The sequence below is a fragment of the Sinocyclocheilus grahami genome, unplaced genomic scaffold (assembly GCF_001515645.1).
Source record: "Sinocyclocheilus grahami isolate Dianchi unplaced genomic scaffold, SAMN03320097.WGS_v1.1 scaffold114.1, whole genome shotgun sequence".
Taxonomy (NCBI): Eukaryota; Metazoa; Chordata; class Actinopteri; order Cypriniformes; family Cyprinidae; genus Sinocyclocheilus; species Sinocyclocheilus grahami.
In genome coordinates, this window is record NW_015505293.1 from 1,560,949 (window position 1) to 1,584,075 (window position 23,127).

The 23,127-nt window shown below is 34.2% G+C and overlaps 3 protein-coding genes and 1 pseudogene across 4 annotated transcripts; 2 read left to right on the forward strand and 2 right to left on the reverse strand.

The window, feature by feature from the left end:
- Positions 1–1,234: 1,234 nt before the first annotated feature.
- On the reverse strand, positions 1,235–1,908 carry LOC107589281 (olfactory receptor 10P1-like; annotated as a pseudogene).
- Positions 1,909–8,110: 6,202 nt separating this feature from the next.
- Positions 8,111–10,200, forward strand: LOC107589303 (B9 domain-containing protein 2-like). The gene is made up of 4 exons (XM_016277696.1): positions 8,111–8,227; positions 8,414–8,508; positions 9,394–9,519; positions 9,606–10,200. Exons 1-4 carry the CDS (start codon positions 8,205–8,207, stop codon positions 9,917–9,919), a joined length of 558 nt encoding a protein of 185 aa, XP_016133182.1. The 5' UTR covers positions 8,111–8,204; the 3' UTR covers positions 9,920–10,200.
- Positions 10,201–10,438: 238 nt separating this feature from the next.
- Positions 10,439–16,182, forward strand: tgfb1b (transforming growth factor, beta 1b). Of its 2 annotated transcripts, none has more exons than XM_016277697.1 (8): positions 10,439–10,513; positions 12,051–12,615; positions 13,673–13,942; positions 15,034–15,108; positions 15,185–15,332; positions 15,429–15,579; positions 15,675–15,785; positions 15,875–16,182. In XM_016277697.1, the coding sequence occupies exons 2-8, from the start codon at positions 12,273–12,275 to the stop codon at positions 15,920–15,922; spliced, it is 1,146 nt and encodes a 381-aa protein (XP_016133183.1). In that variant the 5' UTR covers positions 10,439–10,513; positions 12,051–12,272; the 3' UTR covers positions 15,923–16,182. The 2 variants fall into 2 exon arrangements, with proteins under 2 accessions (XP_016133183.1, XP_016133184.1); XM_016277698.1 differs by lacking the exon at positions 10,439–10,513 and adding an exon at positions 11,822–12,025 and having other exon boundaries at positions 12,230–12,615.
- A 1,939-nt stretch (positions 16,183–18,121) lies between these two features.
- Positions 18,122–19,184, reverse strand: LOC107589305 (carbonyl reductase [NADPH] 1-like). The gene is made up of 3 exons (XM_016277700.1): positions 18,984–19,184; positions 18,782–18,905; positions 18,122–18,668 (listed from the first exon to the last, which is right to left on the reverse strand). Exons 1-3 carry the CDS (start codon positions 19,121–19,123, stop codon positions 18,429–18,431), a joined length of 504 nt encoding a protein of 167 aa, XP_016133186.1. The 5' UTR covers positions 19,124–19,184; the 3' UTR covers positions 18,122–18,428.
- Between the last annotated feature and the right edge of the window lie 3,943 nt (positions 19,185–23,127).

The following is a 23,127-nucleotide window of genomic DNA, read 5'->3' on the forward strand; positions in this document are numbered from 1 at the left end:
TTTGTTGTCAATCCCTTTTTTCCTGCCAAAAACATTATTTTTTTTTCATGGTTTTAAAAACATTGACTTGCTTTAAAAAAAAAAAAAAAAAACTTGTTGCTCGCACCAGACAAAATCACTTGAACATTCATCATGAATAGCGACTCAAACCCATTAAAGCCACTGTATGTGGTTTTGTGTACTTCTGCAACTTTGCAGCCCCCTACAGTTAAATAAGTAGAATTTGCTATCGTAAATTTATCACTGTTGTAATTACAGTGTATGTCGGTACCAACATTTTTTTCAACATCTTTTTCCTTTTGAAACCAAATGTGAAGTAATATTTAAATAAACAGCTGAAGGCCTAGTCTCTCAGACCATACATAAGAGGACTTAAACATCTTGGAAAAATCATAAACACTACAAAGCAAAAATACATCACATTCAATGAAGTCATATAGTCAGTATAAACATAAATGGCTTCTTGAATAACTCCAAGATACAAGATAAACAGATGCACACAACTTTGTCAGCTGATGTAGCATAATTGCTCTGTTTGATACACAGTTTCAGGTCAGAAAAGTCTTGTAAAAAAATCTAATGCAGTTAAACCAATTTGAATGTTAAATGACTTAAAATTGTTTCTATGTGGACGCCTATATTACACTGTAATATACATAATAAGAAAAAAGCCTGTTTTACATTTAGGCCAGATCATATGCAACAACATTGCGCAGGTCTGCTACATATTTAAAAGTTTGATTTATACAGTACCATAGCACTATGTCAGCAATCAAGTGGTCAATAGCAACACTTTATTTTCTTTCATTGTTTTATTGTCTATTATAACAGGAAGTCTAACAATAAGTCAGGCAGTAAATGCATTAATATACACTCTCAGAAAAAAGTACAAAAGCTGTCACTGCAGCGGTACACTTTCAAAAGGTACTAATATATACAGTACCATTAAGATACTAATATGTACCTTTAAGGTACTAATATGCACCTTTTGAGGGTAAATAATGTACAAACTTTTTGCACTTGTATTTCACTTAAGAGTTTGAAAATGAAAACCCTTGTAAAACTCTTTCCCATATTTGTGATTATATTCAGAGGTTTGCTCTGACAAACATTTTAACTGAGATTTAATCTCTTTGTTAGGTTGAACTCCAATATCTCATTACACAAGATCATATTTTGCAGTTTTTAGAAAATTATCTCTTTAGCTCAATAAAATGAAAGACAATATTATTAACTAAAGCACTTTAAAGAACATCGTAACATCAGTTAGATAGTAAACTATTTTACAACCTCCTGCTACTAAATGCATCTCTGTATTACATCTGTTTTGCCTTTTGAAACCCAATGTGAAGTAGTATTTAAATGACCAGCCAAAAGCCTGGTCTCTCAGGCCATATATAAGAGGACTTAAACATCTTGGGAAAATTATAAAGACTACAAAGAAAAAATACATTATGTTTACTGAAGTATTAAGGTCAACACGAACATAAATTGCTTCAAAAATGGGTTCCAATAAAAGGGATATGAGACCAAGAACCAGCTGTAACAAATGCAGCAGAACAGTCTTATTGACTTTTTTGGCTGACGCTTTATCACTGGAGGCTGTTTAGCCACAGCTGCTATAGAGGCATAAGTAAAGATAATAATAAAACACAGACACAAAAAATACACAAGCGATAGATATTTCAAGTTTCTTATAGATCTGAAGTCTGAAAAGAGTAGTTCTTGAGCAGAACAAATTCATCACTGCACTCGTAGACTCAATAGCATAGAAAGTAATCATATCCGAGTGGGGCTGAATCAAACCCATCATCCAAACAACACCAATGGCCATTTTAGTTCTTTCAGAAGTGGTGATTTCTGCATGTCTGAGAGGAAACAGATGGCCACATACCTCTCCAGTGACATTAAGACAGAAAATTACATATTGTGCCTTTAATTGATCGACTGGAGCCTGAGGGTGAGTACATTTTCAGCAAATGTTTAATCGTTTAAGGAAATTCAAACCATTTGAGGAAACTGATTGCATTAAAATATTTAAGTGTAAAGAATATTTATGAATACTGTGAACTTATTCCATTTGAGTCATCAAACTAGCTAGGTAGCTGGCTTGCTAGCAGTAGCACAAATGCATGTGATAATGTAATTAACCTCAAATTTTGATTTCCAATGTGAATAAGTCCATGTAAATGCACCAATTTCATCTCATTTGCCTGGAATATTTGCATTTAGAGTGACAAGGCCAACAAAATTGTGTTCAGTCACTATAGTGGTTTGTTTTATAGGCCTCAGAACAGTGTCAGTAGTCCTCCTGCAGGCCTCTTTCAGTACTCATCAGTACAGGTGAGGCAGTTATTATGCTTTTTGATGATTTTTTTATTCAACTTATGATGAAGTGAAGGTGACTGCACTTAGATCACTTACTGATGTACTAAACCTATGCTATTATACCTAATAATTAGCAGTAATAGTAGAAGTAAAAACAAAGTACGCATTCACACCTGGTGTGTGTGAGAGAATTTTTTTTTTAAGTCTTTAATTTTAATTTTATTTGCCTAGTGAAAAATAAATATACTAAAATGTATTTTAAATACCGGTACATTTATTTCATGCTAAGTACTACAAAAAACAGTCCAAGAGTGCACATCAATTAGGCCAAAAAAGCTCAATGTGGGTGCTCTACCACACAAAAAATAAGAACGAAAACATCAAAGTAGGCACACCACAGCTCCAGAGATAGAGAAGTATTTAATTATGTTCTCACCACAGGTGACGTTTCGAGCTTAAACGCTCTTCATCAGACAATGAACATACATGACAACGCCCTTATATACAGTACACCACACTAAATCACATGATTGCCCACATGACCACACAAAAAAACAACAACAAAAAAAACCTCTTCATCAGACAATGAACATACATGACAACGCCCTTATATACAGTACACCACACTAAATCACATGATTGCCCACATGACCACACAAAAAAACAACAACAAAAAAAACAAAAAGTCAGGGCAATCAACAAATCATGTAAGAAAAGGGCAAAAAGCAAAATCACATAAAAGTGAGAGCAGCAATAAATTACAAGCACAAATACATTTAACTAAATACCTAACTGCAAAATGTTCAAAATTACACCAAAGAAAATACCAAAATGCAAAAATTACATTCAAAACAAAAAATGAAAGCATAATATAACATGTGGTAAATCTTACCATCTAAATCACTATAATGATTAAAGAAAAGGGTGAATATCAAAATCTTCATTGAGACCATTAGGAGATAAAGTATTCAAAGTGTAAATCCAATATGCTTCACGTTTTAAAAGTAGATTGTGAATATCACCCCCTCTTCGAGGTAATTTACCTGCTTCGATGCCAATATATTGTAGAGTCGAAACCGAATGTTTAAACTTGGAAAAATGTTGTGCTACTGGACTTCTAAAGGTCATGGTGCCTAATTGCACATCTATGTTCAGCAATACGAGTTTTAAGTTGTCTACTTGTTTTTCCCACGTAGCCCAGTTATTGGCACATTGTTGAGAGCGATCCCAAGTTGCAATCAATTTTTGGTCTATAAGAGACCTCCCAATTTGCGTAACATGCTGGTTAGGGCAGATCTGTCGGTTCTACAACCAACACATTTCTTGAGTCATATACCTTTTGGTAATTTCAAGTGTGGTAGCTGTCAACAATGTAATTTTAAGTATAAAATGCAAACTTTAATCATCCCTCTTCTGGTAAAACTTTTAAGATCCGAGGAACGATTTCTTGTAAAGCAACCAACGTTATATATACTGTATATTGCGTTGTCCTTGTGGACTGGACTACGTGGGATGCTAAGTATACTACAAATACATTTACATATTTATGTACTTAATAAAAATACCCTGTAGTTGTATTTTTAAACTGAAATACTTAAAGTCTGCTAAATTGGAACAACTGATTTTGTACTTAATTCACTTTAGTTGTACAGAAGTAGTGCTGAAGTTCAACTACAGATATACTGGGTTATATTTGATTGTGCTAAAGTGGAACTACTGCAAGGTACACTTTAAATATCTTGCATTTAAAGACTGATATTATTCAAAGATCATACAATCCTCATCACTAATGGCATTAAACCACATTTTAGGCTTAATGTTAAGAAATGTGCATTGTGAACAAGTACTCTAGTTTAATTGTGATTTTTATATATCAGTAAGTCTTGAACGATAAGTCAGCAAATGTTAATACATTTGAACTATACTCAGTATGAAATAAATGTATTTTAAATATAATACTTTTTACTATGGTTATTGTGTGCTTCAAAATAAGATATGCACTTCCAGTGTTGATCTGAACTCTCATAACCACATCATGTCAATCTTGGAGGTTACATCAGAATCCACTCACACACAGTCCCTTGTGTTTCCATTACGAGTCTCATTAAATATTTACTATTTGTCTGTTTTTGTACAAATGTGGTCTCTGAGGCTTTGAGATGTGGCGTTGATGTCTACCTGAGGTGGATACTTTGGACCACAGGGAGAAGAGAACCTTATGTTTGGCACATGTTGTTATTGAGTGCGCTGTGTAAACATCAAAGTATTAAATAATCATGACATCTTCAGGGGACGTTCAAAGAAGCTGATGTGTAGTGACAGGCATGCAATGAAATGTATTTTACTCTCCATTTGTCAAACAAAATACTAATGTAAAGAGCTAAATAACAAAGTGTTAAAAGACTTGAAATTAACCTTTTTTCTTCTTCACTATTAAAAAAATAAAAAATAAACGCACATGAACATGCTATGAATATAGCTATTCTTACATGTGGAACATTCTACTATATAGCCTACTTAAGCCAACAGAAGGACAAAAAGAAACAGTTATAATGTCATAACTGGATGTTAAGTAGAACTTTAGTGGAGCTGTCATATAAGTTGCTGAATTTAGGCCAAAACTTCCACCCTATAGCTAGCATTTTATGTATCCTAAATGCACAAAATGAATAATATTTTCACACTTTTTCAGGGTTTCTCATCATATGTCTCATGTTTAATCTTGACTGCACTGTTATCTAGTTCAGCAAATTCTGAAAAACTTTACTCTTAACAATATTTAGTGAAGGTGGAAATGGCATCACAGCTGAGAGACAAATGACTGTATGTCATTAAGTCATTTTTACACATTTTTAAAAAAAGGTTTATGTTTTCATAAATTGTTACAATGGTTATGCATTTGTTTACATTATCATAATAATTTATGTTGATATTTTAATGATTTTTATGATTACTTTATATGGGTTTTTACATTTGAACAGTAATAAAGGCATTTAAAAAGTATAGCAAAAATAACTGATTATAGCATTAATAAAAAATAACAACTTTCAAGTGCTTGTTACACATTGATATATAATGTATAAATATGTTTTGTAGAAAGGGAAGGAAAGATGTTTCCATTTTTGAAAGGTCAGCCTAGTATGCGTCATGCGTGCTACAGAATTATGTCATTTAATAAGAGAACCTTATGTTTGGCACATGTTGTTATTGAGTGCGCTGTGTAAACATCAAAGTATTAAATAATCATGACATCTTCAGGGGACGTTCAAAGAAGCTGATGTGTAGTGACAGGCATGCAATGAAATGTATTTTACTCTCCATTTGTCAAACAAAATACTAATGTAAAGAGCTAAATAACAAAGTGTTAAAAGACTTGAAATTAACCTTTTTTCTTCTTCACTATTAAAAAAATAAAAAATAAACGCACATGAACATGCTATGAATATAGCTATTCTTACATGTGGAACATTCTACTATATAGCCTACTTAAGCCAACAGAAGGACAAAAAGAAACAGTTATAATGTCATAACTGGATGTTAAGTAGAACTTTAGTGGAGCTGTCATATAAGTTGCTGAATTTAGGCCAAAACTTCCACCCTATAGCTAGCATTTTATGTATCCTAAATGCACAAAATGAATAATATTTTCACACTTTTTCAGGGTTTCTCATCATATGTCTCATGTTTAATCTTGACTGCACTGTTATCTAGTTCAGCAAATTCTGAAAAACTTTACTCTTAACAATATTTAGTGAAGGTGGAAATGGCATCACAGCTGAGAGACAAATGACTGTATATGTCATTAAGTCATTTTTACACATTTTTTAAAAAAGGTTTATGTTTTCATAAATTGTTACAATGGTTATGCATTTGTTTACATTATCATAATAATTTATGTTGATATTTTAATGATTTTTATGATTACTTTATATGGGTTTTTACATTTGAACAGTAATAAAGGCATTTAAAAAGTATAGCAAAAATAACTGATTATAGCATTAATAAAAAATAACAACTTTCAAGTGCTTGTTACACATTGATATATAATGTATAAATATGTTTTGTAGAAAGGGAAGGAAAGATGTTTCCATTTTTGAAAGGTCAGCCTAGTATGCGTCATGCGTGCTACAGAATTATGTCATTTAATTAGGCTACAAAATAAATGGGGAAAATTTTTTAAATTTAAACTACAGTTATGTTAATGATTTTCACACATACAGATTTGATTGATTTCTTTACTAAATTGCATTGACTGCTCTAAAATATGAGACACCAATGTTTCAGGAGTTTAGGAGTAAGACACATAGCCTATACGGTATTTGATAACTGTTTTGTTTCTTATTTGGGTTTATGTATATGCTTTATTTTTTAAATTAACTGTCCCCCCCCCCCCCCCCCCCCACACCGCACCCGGTCCCTCCCTCTAATCTCACAAAATATCTTTTTTTTTTTGAGAAGGCCTGAAGTTAAGAGGAAAAAGGGAAAGACACCTTTCCTACCGCTTTTGTCACAAATTTTCTCAGTTTTTGTTTTGAATTTTCGGTTTTTGCAGTAAAGTAAATAATGTATAGGCCTGAATTTGTACAGATTATAGGAATAGATTTGTCTTTTTCCACCTTGTACATAGAATGGACTTTTTATTTTTTTTCTCTTCTTTTTCTGTCTTCATGTGGGGAAGGTTATCCTGCTATTGAGAAACTGGAAAGTAGCTTTTTCTTTGTCCAGTCACACTGTCCGCACAATGTTCCTTGTTTCCCATCTAGGGTTGATCCGGGCGGCAATGGGCAGTATTGCTGATTTGTTGGAAAGGAGATGTTTGTGTGTAGCGTTTTAATGCATCCCTGATCCAGAGATACATGCCCTTGAAACTTGCTGGAATATTGAAGCCAGATTGTTCTGCAAGAGGGGACATTCTTCCACCCCAAGAAGTGAATGCTAGTTGTGCCTTTTTTTTTTTTTTTTTTTTTTTTTTTTTTTAAAAAACCCCCCCCCCCCCCCCCCCCCCCCAAGGCAGATGCCAGTGTTCCCTGTCATATCAATGCAAAGATTTGATTTCAAAACAGTACCATAGCTATTAAATATCTTATGATTTTAAATCTGTATTTAACTTCAGAACGATCTCAAAGTAAAAAGAGGTCCTAAAGTGGTGGCTGTGCTTTAAAATTAAATGATTATAATCTTAATTAAAGTGATGAAGGATTTTGTAAAGCCTGACTGTAATCAGTGTTGAGTACTACTCTAAGGTTAACCCTGCCTGCTTTTAAATGTTCAAAATGATTAACAGTTTAGAAAATATAGAAAAAATTAATAAATAAATAGAAAATCAATTAAAGTGATGAAGGATTTTGTAAAGCCTGACTGTAATCAGTGTTGAGTACTACTGTAAGGTTAACCCTGCCTGCTTTTAAATGTTCAAAATGATTAACAGTTTAGAAAATATAGAAAAAATTAATAAATAAATAGAAAATAGAAAAGTAATCCAAAAGTAAAGAATGCAATCAAATACATTACAGTCATTTAAATAGTTACACTACTCGTTACTTTTTGAATAGGTTAACTTGTAATCTGTAACCTACTACATTTCCAAAGTAACCTTCCCAGCACTGAACATAGGCCTACATTAGTTTCGAACGAGAACACATCAGTATTGAAGAGCAATAACACTACGGTGCTTCTTCCTCCTTGCTTGCAATGCAACACAAGCACGGGCCGCTAGATGGCAGCTACAAACCTTGTCAAACTAAAAATATCCACAAGCACAGAGCACGAGGAAGTGAGTTGCTAAGGAAATCATCCTTGACGACAGGAAGGCGCTGGAAACAAGGAACAAGGCTACTGGGATTAGCGTTATCAGCTCATTGCCGCTCAATGAATCTATGTCAATGCTAAAAACGATACAGTATGAATAATCAATCACAAACATGTAGACAGAAATGGTTAAAATATAACGTTATGTTACAGCAGAAAAGAACGATTTGTCAGAAAATGCGTGAATCTAAATATATATGAATAGTGGTGTATGAAATTGGTTAGTCATTTGGACTGATGGATGTGATAACTAACATACTTCATAATGATATTTCAGGACTCTTATGGCAGAATTGCATATAATTGGACAAATCATCGGGGCCACCGGATTCCCACAGAACAGCCTCTTCTGCAAATGGGGTGTACACGCAGGTATCCTTTTTATTTTATTATAAAATATTTTATACTCTGTTAAAAAGATGAAGGTTTACAGACCCCTAAAGGGATGTCGTGTTAATAACAATGTTGTATGCAAAATCATTGTATTTTAATAATTTAGCATTCTCTCCCAAAAGAGAGAGTGAATGCAAAGTTCCTCAGGAATACAATAGTTTTGTGAGAGAACACAATGTTTCATGGGGGAACACACTTTCGCAAAGTAACACAATTATTTCGTGAGAGAACATGAACACATTGAAATTTTTAAAAATAAATACATTTTTCATCTCCATATTCACTTACGGGCTTTGTACAGTGGTGACCAAAAAACGTTGGTCTTATAGACTATTATTGTGTTTGTCTTGCATTTTAATGGTGTAAAGAATTTTGTATGTTTTTTATTTTATGAATTTTTATTTTAATGTTTAAGGTTTACAGACCCCTAAAGGGATGTCGTGTTAATAACAATGTTGTATGCAAAATCATTGTATTTTAATAATTTAGCATTCTCTCCCAAAAGAGAGAGTGAATGCAAAGTTCCTCAGGAATACAATAGTTTTGTGAGAGAACACAATGTTTCATGGGGGAACACACTTTCGCAAAGTAACACAATTATTTCGTGAGAGAACATGAACACATTGAAATTTTAAAAAATAAATACATTTTTCATCTCCATATTCACTTACGGGCTTTGTACAGTGGTGACCAAAAAACGTTGGTCTTATAGACTATTATTGTGTTTGTCTTGCATTTTAATGGTGTAAAGAATTTTGTATGTTTTTTATTTTATGAATTTTTATTTTAATGTTTTTTTGACATCTCAAAGTTTGCGTTAATATGAAGTACTAAAACCTTTTTCACCTTTTTTGTGCCATTTAGGAGGAGCATGGAGACTTCTTTCTGGTCTGAAGGAAGGCCAGACTCAGGTGGACATGCCTCAAACTGGGGACATGGCATACTGGAGTCATCCCATTGATTTGCACTACACTACTAAGGGCCTACAAGGTATTCATCTTGTATTTTAGTGTCGCAGAAAGAGTTTATAATCACTTAAGCATGATTTAATATATAGAGGTGTTTTCTACTTGTAGGATGGCCAAGGCTTCATCTCCAGGTGTGGCATCAGGACTCTTTTGGCCGATGCCAGCTGTATGGTTATGGTTATATCCACGTACCATCAAGCCCAGGACAGCATCGTCTGCAGTGCGTGACATGGCGACCGCTGGGATCCTGGCAGGATCAACTTGCTGAGATGTTTGTTGGAGGAGGTCCACAGCTGCGCTCGCCAGATCTCATTTACAGTGGCGCAGACAGATACAGACTCCACACAGTTGGCATGGGCACAGTTGAACTAGAGCTGTGCGTTATTCTGCGCCACTTTGACAGATACGGTGTGGAGAGCTGAGAACGGACTACAGGTTGTCATATATTTCAGGTTTATGATATATGGAGAGGAAAAGAAGGTAAAATATTTTGTTATATTGGGCAGGAGGTAGTTATATAAGGTGTGTATGAATGTAAGTGTTGTATGTTATACAAAGAGTTGAGTGAAATGGTGAGTGATAGATTTATCTCTGCAGACTGATAATGTGTTTTTGTACTTTGGATCTCAAACAATACTTTTTATTTCATTTTGTACACTTTGTATGTTTTATAGAATTCTATTTTGTTTTGATGCAATTAAATTGGGCAGTTTTCAAAAATGAAACATTTTTAAGTCATTCATCAAGAATTGATATGAGAAAGACCTGTCAAAGAAAAACCTGACGCAGTTCAACTCAGTACATAGCGTCAGGACGGTCCTATATATTTTTTCTCAATGTAAACACATCTTTCTGTAACATTTTGTAGCAGGCTCTGTGTTATGTAGATAGTGAGAATCAGCTCTTTGTCACATTTTGCTCATTTCCTGTGTGCAGTTCAAACTGTTTTAGTGAGACTAAAAAAAGCCAAAAGGGCGAGTAAGATCACAGCTCATTTTTGCACTCAGCAGGCTACGGTGAGTCAATATTTATATTTAAAATATATTTAAAAGATTACTCAATTTCATATACAGTATATATACAGTATATATATATATACATACACACTCTGTCTATCAACTGTTCTGAAGGGGGGGAAATTGTTTTCACCATCCTGTTTCAGAATTGTTTTGAAAGGGCGTTAGAGTATTTTAATGCACTCTTTTGCATCCTGCTTCTGTTGAGGTTCATCAGTTCCTCTCTTAAATTCTGTTTCTTTATATCGAAGAAAGGGGTGGGGGAGGTTTTTTTTTTTTTTTAAGTTGAGGAGTGTGTAGTTGTCCTAATTTTTGGTACCTCTGCTAATTTGCTGTTTGAAAACTTTCTGCTTTCTTCTAAGAGTTGAAAGTAGGATACCTCCTTTGGGAATTGAGTCTGTATTCTGTAAACACAAGATGTGGAAGATATTCTAAAAGATAAATTGCAGCCCTAGCGTAATTTCTGAGCTGTGCCATTTAACTCTTACCTTAACATACCCAACTAACCTCATTAATTTCTTATTCATTAAAAAAGTTTTACATACAAAACGTTTGAAAAATATATTCAAAATCATGCATACTCACACATGAGATAGCAGTATCCTAAAGACCACGATATACTTGCGTCAAAGTTCAGCACAACAGCAGAAAAAATTTCCATGTCATAGAAAGTGAAGTCCCAGAGCACACCCACCTATTACATTACTGTCATACATTAAGTGGACACTATATAGTTATCGTTATAGTTATCGACCTTGAAGTATATAGTATAAAGTTATAATTGTTATAATTCTTTGAAGATGGTGAATCCCACACTACAACTAACGATAATGATGCAGAAGAACAATAACATTGAAATCACTTCAGAACAATTTTTTTTTCTAGCTGATTAGCAATAAGAACATTGATTATCATTAAAAAAGCTTGAGGATTTAAAGTAACAGACAACAAAACTGCAGTGTACGGCTGTAATAAACAGACCATTATAATTATTTTAATAGTTAAAATTCTTGGTGTAAACAGGCCTTAAGAAGGCTTTAATTATTTAATGAATACTTGTTTAAATAGGGAAATATTTCATAACATCTTGTTTCATTCTAAATGTTTAATTCCTGAGTGGCTAGCAATAACCAGCTGACTCCAAGCATATGAATGCCATCATGAGTTAAACTAAACACTTTGCCTCACATATTGTCCACAGTTTGGGTTCAATCTACAGGGGAAACTACTGTGCGGCAAAGGAAGTGTTGTGTCATTTGGTTAAACTGTGCTGCTTCCTTTTCCTCTTTTGTCATTCCTTGAGTTGAGAGCAAACTTAGTGTTTTCAGAACAAGGGTACGGCACACGAAAATAACTACTACTTTGAACCTCAAATACGTGTATTTGTTTGTTCCTGTTGAGCGGGACCCAAGGAACCGTTGAGGTTATCGAATAGAAACTGTACTGTAAATGAAGCATGGTGGCTTGCAAGGACATCTATTGTGTACTTTCGATGGACCTCTGACTTCACTGGTGAGATTTGTTTGTTTTATTTCAGATCCATTGAGGCTGTTGTGCCAATATTGGCATCAGTATCTCAGTGATGTTTGGGTTCTGATTCAGGCCGTTGGGTTTGAAGTAAAGAAGACAACACCAGCTTACGCTGTAGCAATGCTAAAGTGACGCCAGCATTGTATCTAGAAGTGCTCAAGACCTCTAATATCTGTAACCATCTAGTGCCACATTCAAAGACTCAACATAAATTCCAGCGACACTGACCATGAGGGCGGAGAGTTTATTATTGGCATTGCAATGCCTGTTGGGATTTGTGCACTATAGCGGAGCATTGTCAACATGCAGTCCTTTAGACTTAGAACTAATAAAGAGAAAGCGCATCGAAGCCATTCGAGGACAGATTCTCAGCAAGCTACGACTGTCTAAGGAACCAGAAGTAGAGGAGGAAAAGGTGATAGACAACATCCCAGCAGAGCTCATCTCGGTGTACAACAGCACCATGGAGCTAAATGAGGAGCAGGCGGCGACTCCTGTACACCAACCTATAGAAGATCCTATGGAGGAGGAATACTACGCTAAGGAAGTTCACAAGTTCACCATGAAACCAAGTGAGTGAGTCTGTTCTTTCTCTATTGTCCTGTCGATTATTGAATGATTACATCGCCTTACTTTGTGTTATGGCTAAAATGCCATGTGCCCGATGATTTCCTCTGAGAATTGAGGGTGTGTGCGAATTATCTGACCACAAACAGGAAGGAAGGCTGCTAAGTGAATGCTAATGAAGTTACTCAGATCTTGGATTTAGAGTTCCTTGGTAAACTACAGTATCGCTCGACTCCAAACATCTCTTGATCTGTTATTGTCTCTTAAAACCTTATTTGGATGAAAATGACAACAGTGGTTTAGGGAGGTTCTGTTGTTCGGTGTCTGACACGAACTTGCAAAACCACCGACAATGACAACAGTCACTCATTTTGAGGTTTCCCATGCCTGCAGCAAACATAAAAATTTACACACACACACGTATATATAAACACACTATCACAGTTTTCCACAAACATTTTAACCAACATTTCAACATTGATAATAATAGGAACTGTTTCTTGAGCAGCAAATCAGCATATTAAAATGATTTCTGAATGTTCATGTTGACACTGAAGACTGAAATAATGGCTCCTGAAAATGTAGCTTTGCCATCTCAAGTGTAAATTAGACTTCAAAATACATTAAGATAGAAAACAGTTATTTTTAATTGTAATAATATTTTACAATATTACAGTTATTTTTAATTGTAATAATATTTTACAATATTACTGTTTTTACTGTATTTTTGAACATAAAAAGTTAGTTAAATAAGTTTGTTCAAATGTTTCTGATTCATTTGTCATTACTGCAGTTTTACCTTTAAATATCATTGTACTTTTATAAAGCGTCAACATATTGTTTGTGCAGTATGACTATATCATTGACACCTAATTGCAGAGCATTGTTGTTGTCATTCTCATTATAATACAGAGATGTTCCCTCACAGCTCACACACACACACACACACACAAATAGGCCTTTGTTCCTTCTTTCTGTGCTCCATTTAAACAGCGTCTTGTAAAATATAAAAGGACATCAAAGACATATTTCCGACATTTTTGCTTTCTATCTCATCACCAGTGGTGGAAAGCCCGGACAAGCTCTTATGGTTCAACATCACAGATATAAGCCACAAATTGGGTTTAGACCACACAATCTCCCAGGTGGAGCTCCGTCTGCATATCTGGGATGCTTCAATGGCTCCTGATTCAGAGCAGAGACTGGAGCTATATCAGGTCACTGGGAACAAATCACGCTACTTGGAATCACGTTTCATTTCCAGCCTAATGACTGGCAAGTGGCTGTCGTTTGATGTCACACAGACCTTGAAGGACTGGCTACAGAGGAATGGTGAGGAATGACACATGTGACCTTGTGTGATTTTGTGAGGAAGTATCTAATCTAATGTAAGATTAACCTAGCATGAAAAGTAGCTCATCACATCAAATGACCCACTCAACTGTATCTAATTATTAAAATCTTTAATCTTAATGTTGAATTTAATGTAGTAAAAATATGTATATGAATATTAGCCATGTCCCCCCCGTTTTTACACAAATTTAAGTGACTGCATACATCAGTTAAGAATCAAATAATGATGAAACACATTTTTATTTATTGTTAGTATGTCTATTAATAAATACAAACCAGTGTTGTTAGTAACTAAAACTTGGATTTAAAATTGTTTTTAGTAATTGAAATAAAGCTATATATATAAGATTTATAACTTGTCAATTACATTACACACTTAAAAAAAATTGGCATTACAAGCTTTACCAAAAACAAAAAACTTTAAAAAAAAGAAAAGAAAACAAAAAATATAAACATAAAATCTAATATAAAACAAAAAAATTACAAAAGCATACATAATACAATTAATATTTTTTTATTAAATATAACAGCTATTTTAAATTATTAATAAATAGTACATAAATATACTAAAATAACACTGTTGCAAAGCAACATTTGCAGAATTTACAAACTTTTACCCTTTCTGGTGTAGTTCTTTTTGTATTTGCACTTTCATTTTAAAGATTTTATCTATTTAATTTTCATGCTGATGTAATCTTTATATGATAGAAGATAACAAACACACAAATCAGGGCTTTAAGCTAATGTCCTAAAACTTTTCTTACAGAGTTGAAAAATTGCAAATGTTATATGTATGTATGTATATTAAGTGACAATAAAGACATTAAGACAAAACACACTATCGCAGTTTTCCACAAACATTATATATATATAAGTAAATAAAACAGTACAGTACACAATAATATTTACATCATGATCAGCAGGTTAATCTTCGGTTGATGATCATTTTTCTTTTTATATTACTGAAAACACTGCCGCTGTAACTGATGTATCAGTTTAAAAGAAGTGTTTATTACACGTATGCATTGTTTGCACCATAAATAAAACTTTCTCTAAAATGTGATTCATAGAGGCAGAGCAAGGATTTCAACTGAAGATGGCTGATAACTGTGAGCCTCAGAAGCAGTTTCCAATCAGAATAAAAGGTTTGTGAATTTAAAATGAAATCCTCTATGTCTTGATGTCGATAGGATAAGTTAATATTGCTCTTTGTGTCTGCAGGTTTGTCTCATACAAGAGGGGATAAAGCCTTCTTAGCAGAAAATGTGCCTAGGCCTCACATTTTGGTAATGTCACTTCCTCTTGACGGCCACAGCTCATCAAAATCTCGCAGAAAACGTCAAACGGAAACAGATCGAGTTTGTACTGAGTGAGCCTTTTATGAGTCAGCATAAAATAAAATTGACATTCTTTATTCTTACTATATCAAACGTCTCACCGTGTGCCATCTTCATGTTAAATGCAGTAAGTCTGCGGGCTGCTGTGTGAGGAGTCTGTACATTGACTTCCGCAAAGACCTGGGCTGGAAGTGGATACATGAACCTTCTGGTTATTATGCCAACTATTGCACTGGCTCTTGCTCTTTCGTCTGGACTTCAGAAAATAAGTACTCACAGGTAGCAATCAGGACTGTCAGATGCTTGGAAATGTTTTACAACTGGACGGTTTCGAAAATAAGGCTCTGAAATTGTCTGGTTTTCTTTGCCTGCAGGTTCTTGCGCTGTATAGGCATCACAATCCTGGTGCATCTGCTCAACCCTGCTGTGTACCGCAGGTTCTAGACCCACTGCCCATCCTTTACTATGTGGGCCGCCAACATAAGGTCAGAATAAAATTCACTGATGTTTTTAATATCACTTTCATCAGTGGTCAACAGAAATTTCATCGAAATAATGTTAAAACATTCTACAGGTAGAACAGCTGTCAAATATGATTGTGAAGACCTGCAAGTGTTGCTAAAAGCTCTGTCACCGTTTGGTCCTGATGAGCAAAATCAAGAGAGGAACATCTTGAGGCAATTGTAACCCAGTATTTTTTGAGGGGACTCTTTTATTCCTTTTTTTGGTCAACTTGTCCTTTTCATTTTATTTGACTCCACTGATACCACACTTAGATGTATTGATTGTTTTATACTGTTGTACATTTATCTTGTGAATAACACTCTACATGTGCTGTACTTGTTGTCATAAACGTGGTTATATTCATTGTTTGATATAAAGGTGCCCAAAGTGTTTACTATTATTTAGCAGAAAATTTAATTGTGACTTAAAACGTTCATCACATTTCAGGTGTAGATTGTTCTATCTCTTTTGTCAGAAGCTACTGAAAAAATGTTGCATTTAAAAACTATTGGACATATGTTTACTGTACAGTGTGTATTAAGTGGAATATGATAATTGTCTGTTGATATCTGTACTTCTAGGTCAACAAGCATTGCTTACTTATTACTTAATTATGCTGTTGACATTGAAAACCTTATTTTTAAATACGTGCTTGAAAGAAATATTTTTTGTAATGAATCCATCTGAAAACACAGAACACGCTGTTTTAATACCATGATGCATTAGCTCCAGAATGAAGCACTGTTGATTCAAGGTAGTTCAGGGTTTTGCAAGTCTGTGCTGTTGGTGTGATTTTATTGCGGTATACTGTATTTGTGATCACCACTGATTGTTTTTAGTGCATGTTGTTGTGCTGTTCTTTTCCCAGAATTTCCCAGAACAATTTCCTGCAAGTTATTTTGTTGTGGCTTTAGAGCTGGCAAGTCTTTTTCTTGTTTATTTTTTATAAAGGATGTGAATTAAAAGTTTCTACACTGCATTTTATGTAATTTATTTGACTCTTACTGAAAATATAACAGAATTAGAGCCAGTTAATTCTGATGAATTATGTGTATGTACCGATTTGTTGTTTATAGCCTACTGTATATCTCCTTGGCCTCAGAAACTATACAGCCATTCCTGATTACAGTAGGCTGCCAACACAGGCATGGACATAAACAAATAAATTGCTATATATCAGTAAAAACGCTCAATAGACTTTAAACGTGGTACCAGCATACTGTAATTAAATTAATTATAAATGAACAACCAATACAAGAGAAGAGTTTGAGGATATTCCTTAGATTTTTGTCCTATGTTGCCATCTAGTGGAGTAACTGGGATAAAACTATTTTAGTATTATTTGCACTCTCCCACAAACGAATGTAGATGAATACTGGTTCTTCGACATGTTTCTAAAGTGATTAGATGTTTGTTGATAAAAGATATTCTGACATTCTGTTCTTTTAACATGGAATTTCAGCTCCAATGATTATTATACATGCAAGGGATTGTGTTTTACGGCTTCCCAGCCCTTATGTAAATTAATTTACAAATATCTATGGCGCCTTCTACTAGATACACATGTACCATACAATTTTAATTTGTTATTTTAATGTCACTAAACAAATACTATCTATCTATCTATCTATCTATCTATCTATAAAACAAAATAGTTTTTGTTGATTTTTATTTTTTTTTCCAATTAAATCATCTTTGGTATTGTAATATTGTGAACATGATCCAAACAAGATGGGAGGGGATTTGATTACCAGAGTTGATCAGTGTTTTATCACATAAACCAAACTTGAATCTACCAGTTGGTGGAGTAATAGTTCAAATACATTACAAAAAAAAACTATATTACATTCTCTGCATTGATAACTGCTTTCTGTTGACCAGTAAGGTTTAGATACTGCACATTTTATTACCAGTTTCTTAGCTAGATTGTTTTACAGATTGCTTTATGATGGCTTTGATTTCTCAAGAGCAGAGGTTGCACCAACAAAAGCTTGCATAACTGTTGTTTTACTTCAAGTCTTGAGCCGGGTATGACTGTGGATGAATTGCAGGGCACAAAAGTCAGTATTCTATAATACAGTAACTATTTCTCTATCTAATGCTTTGAGTATCCTAAAATAAGCACATGACTTAAGCAGAAATAACCTTTGAGCATGAAGAACGCGAAGGCAGTCAAGCTTACAACAAATCATTTTAATGGATACAATTTAAGATCACAAGTTCACAAATGTTTTGGCAAACTAAATATGCATTTTGCTTCACAAAATAGGAATGTATATAGAGATTTTAGTTTGTTCAGATGGTAAAATCTGTTCTGTGGAAGAAGCATTTGAGGCCAAAATCTGTTTATCTTAGCAAGATAAACAAAATGACCCTAGAAACTGAACAGATACTGAAAATAAGATATGGTGAGCTCATATCGTATCTATAAATCACACAGTTACTTTCAAGAAAACTGAAGCAAGTACATGTCAGAGCATTTTAGAATGTAATTTAATGATGTAGAAGTGAAAATGTACAGTATTCTTTTCATGTCAGCATATTTTGGAAAAGTCTTTCCTATCAGATGTAATCATGACATTCTTTTCAGATGGAATGAACTGATGACGCCTCCTTTCTTCACGCTACCATTCCTGTACAGTCTTGTCCCACACTAGCTGTCCATGTGGCTCTTTGGCTCCTTCGGGCAGCATGGCCAGATAAACAGGAGTTTCTGCCCCTTCCTCTGGACCCTTGGTAGCATTTGGTCCAGCCATGTCTGTTCGCACCCATCCTGGACAGCAAGCATTCAGGAGGATACCATCCCCTGGCCTTGTCTCGGTAAGAACTTGAGCCTGGATCCTTGATAGCACAGTCACACCGATCTAAAAGAGACAGTAAACAAATACATGTTTAGTCTGGGCCTGCTTATAGCTAAAATACACAGCTAAAAAACAAACCAGACTCCTTTTGTCAGGAAAAAAAGGATGTTTGTTACCTTGGTGGTACCATAGGCAGTGTTTGGCCAGCCCTGAGCCGTATGATCCCCTGCCTGTGCAGCCTGAACAAACTCTCCCATCAGCAGGCACAACTCCTCCTCAGATAAATCTTTATTTCGGAATCTGTTCAAAGGTAAACATAAATATTCTACATGCTAAGTACTTTAACGGATCGCTTACTATGAAAACTGATTCACACACGTTGCCTGTAGTTCAGGACTGCACTTGTCAAGGGATTTCTTGCTAACAAAGCTGGACACGTTGACCACCCGAGCATTGGGTCGAAGTATCGGCAGAAGAGCATGGCACGCCCACAGTGTTCCCCAGAAGTTGGTGCGCATGGTCACCTCAGCCTGTTCGCCAAATGGCTCTGTTGCTGAATCTAGAAAAAGATTTCAAATGGCTGTAATACTAAATATATAATATAATATAATAAATACTTTTATTAAAAGCTTATGTTATTAAGCCAAATGGTATCCTTCCACTAGAAGATATAGTCCCTAAGGAGTCATTCACACAGAACATGTTTTTGAAACGTTGAAATCCTTTAATCTTGAGTGGTGCAAAAAACTCAAATCAAACACATCTGTCTAGCACAGTTCCATAGAAAAATAATTGAAAAGCTACACAATGGAAAGCAAAATATATATAAATTTAAAAAAATACAAAAATGTATACAATAAAATAGAATAATAATCATAAATTATTAAGACAATTCCTAAATCTTCTAGCCAATAGCTTCATTTATTCTTTTCAGGGATGGGCAGATTGGGCACCTCCAGTCCTGGAGGGCCAATCCATGGCCAATAATATAATAAATATAATATATGTTAAAAACGCTATTTTATCAAGCCAATTCCTAAAGTGGTATCCATCCGCTCAAAAACGCGATATGTCGCAGTAGAATGAAAAACCTCAAGTTTTTAAAAAGTGGATATCAAAACTTGAGCGGCGCTGTTTTAGAAGAACTTTATCATATGGATAGTATGAACATTGAGACGCAGGGACACATTCAAATAAATATAGACCCTATGGCATATATTGCAATGAAATAACGTGTCCTTTTTGTTTTGGCTAATTGCCATGGGGGAATAAATCGTAGATAATCCATCTGTAAAAAAGAATGGAAAAAAATATTGAATTTGTAACTTTAGAGATGGGTCAAAACTATTAGCTTTCTAGGTTTTACAAGAAATACCATTTCAGTCTTTCCTCTTAAAATGTTATGTTTAATCAAATGTGTTACTTGCGGTTTATTGGTACGTAGTTGTGAAATTTACTCACATATTTGAGTGAAAATGGTTTCAGTTATTTTTCGACCAGTTCTTTCTCTCTTGGTTAGAATAGGTGCAAAACAAATTTAATGTCACGAAACATTACAAACTCGACATGTTTTGCCTTTTTAGTGACAGAATCAATGAGTGTGGGTCAAGAGGGCATGTAGAGAAAGCATTTCAAATCTACCTTGTTTATTGGGATTTGTCTTTATTTGCTGCCATCTGCTGTTCAAAAAATGTTGTGTCAAAATATTGTGCACGTTGCACATCAGGGCAGCAGGCCGGCAGGGACACATTCAAATAAATATAGACCCTATGGCATATATTGCAATGAAATAACTTGTCCTTTTTGTTTTGGCTAATTGCCATGGGGGAATAAATCGTAGATAATCCATCTGTAAAAAAGAATGAAATTTTTTTTTTAATTAGTAACTTTAGAGATGGGTCAAAACTATTAGCTTTCTAGGTTTTACAAGAAATACCATTTCAGTCTTTCCTCTTAAAATGTTATGTTTAATCAAATGTGTTACTTGCGGTTTATTTGTACGTAGTTGTGAAATTTACTCACATTTTTGAGTGAAAATGGTTTCAGTTATTTTTCGACCAGTTCTTTCTCTCTTGGTTAGAATAGGTGCAAAACAAATTTAATGTCAGGAAACATTACCAACTCGACATGTTTTGCCTTTTTAGTGACAGAATCAATGAGTGTGGTTCAAGAGGGCATGTAGAGAAAGCATTTCAAATCTACCTTGTTTATTGTGATTTGTCTTTATTTGCTGCCATCTGCTGTTCAAAAAATGTTGTGTCAAAATATTGTGCACGTTGCACATCAGGGCAGCAGGCCCTGCTGTAAAAGCATGTATTCTTTTTACAGTACTGCGGTAAACCATTGGAAAAGCATGGTCATATCCATAACAGGTTATTTACATTTTGTATACATTCTATTTTTATTGCCTGTCTTTGTTGCTTATCTTTAAGTAACATGATTTAAATGCAGAGGTATATCAAGCAAACAAATAAACAGTGTTGGGAAGGTTACTTTGGAAATGTAATAGGTTACAGATTACAAGTTACCCTACTTAAAATGTAATAAGTAGTGTAACTTTTTAATTACTTTATTAAAGTAATGTAACTGATTACATCTGATTACTTTTCTAAATTTATAATGTTTTCAACTGTTAATCATTTTCAAACATGTAAAACCAGGGTTAAACTTACAATATGTGCTCAACACTGATACCTCTCAGACTTTCGAAATCCTTCATCACTTGAATTAAGATTATAATATTTTCATTTTAAAGGAGACATTGGATGCAAAATATCTTCATTTGCATATAAAGGTGTCTTAGCAGTGTGTGGACACAACCGCCCTATGATAAAAATCACTCCTTTTTTTAATCCACCAAAAACCTAAAGAGTCTCAATTATAAAGCCATTTTGATTTTGGAGTGAATACCAGTGGAATACTTCCACCTTTAATACCATGACTGAGGTGAGACCCTTGAGCAAGGCACCAAACCCCCAACATTGTTGGTGTGTGTTTACGGTGTGTGTGTGCACTTAGATGGGTTAAATGCAGAGCACAAATTCTGAGTATGGGACACCATAGTTAGCCATATGTCAATTCAATTAACTTTCACTAAATGTGTTTATGTCTGGCTGCGCAAATCATTTTACTCCAGGCAGCTTTCTGAATGAGGGACAATTCAAGACAGGTTTTGTTAAAAAGTTCAAACTCAAGGATGGATCAGTACCCATTGTTCATGATCCAGCTGCAGATTTCAGACTTACTTTAAAATCATTCTGAGGTTAAATACATATTTAAAATCATAACAAGAAATAGTTTAATAGCTATGATACTGTTTTTGAAATCAAATCTTTGTATATCTATGACAGGAAACACTGGAATCTAAAAATGCCTTAGAAAAAACAGTTAATCTGGAAAAAAATAAAGCATATACATAAACCCTATCGGATAAGCATATTGAAGCTTGGGAATACAGACTTAAGTTTGTTCTCATTTTAAAGAAGATCCTTGGCAGATTATTGTTAAAGTAAAAAAAACTAAAAATAGAGGTTTTAGAAAATGATTTATAAGCAAATTCTTATATAAAAACATATTTTATAAAACAAGTTGAACTAAAAAAAATTCTTGAAAATTAAAGCCATAAATTTAAACAAGTTGTGTTCCAAATTTGTGGTTGATATCACAAATAATTACACTTTTAGTAAGATTTTGTTTGGGCGCAGTACCAAACTTTTCCCATAGATGCCAAAAAAGCTCTGCTGGTTTACACAGCAGTAGGATTTGTGATTCACAGTAAAGTATAATTGTATTGTATTGTATTGTATAACTTTATTGTCCACCTGAGTGGAAAATTGTATTTTAATTTCTCTCTCTCAAACATTACAGGGGCCCACACACAAACACGCACACAACACACATACAAACCACACTCTGACATCCATACCAACACATCCACACATTTGTAGCTGCATAATTTATCCAATTGGCTCTATAATATAGCAAAAGTAGAAAACAGGAAAAAAGTGAGCATTTGCTTTATAGGCCAAACCTGAGAAAATGGGACCATCTGGTAAAAAATAGTAAAATCTTTAATTTTGAAGCCTTGTCAACATGAAAGCCTTTTAACAAAGATTGCATCATTTTAGTTAAATGGCCTTGGATTAAGGTTACAAAAGAACGATTTTGTCCTTATGGTCTTGTTTGTAACTATTTTGTGTACCTAGTGTAAAATAGATTTATTAAAGGAAATGAGGGTGAAATATTACAATTCTAATAAAAATACACACTTGTGCCAAAAATGTATGGTGCTGGCATTAACAAAAATGTCCATAAGCATGCATGGAGGTTAAGTATAAATTAGGGGTAAAATATTTTTGCTTATTGCAGATTAGAGTTGACTGGCATAATTGCTAAACCATGGCATTAATATTAGAATTTAATTATCTCGGCAGGGGGAAAAAATGCCATAGACAAAACAAAATAATATATAGAAGAGCATAGAAACAGAATAACCTAATTAAAACTTTTAGGCCCATAACAG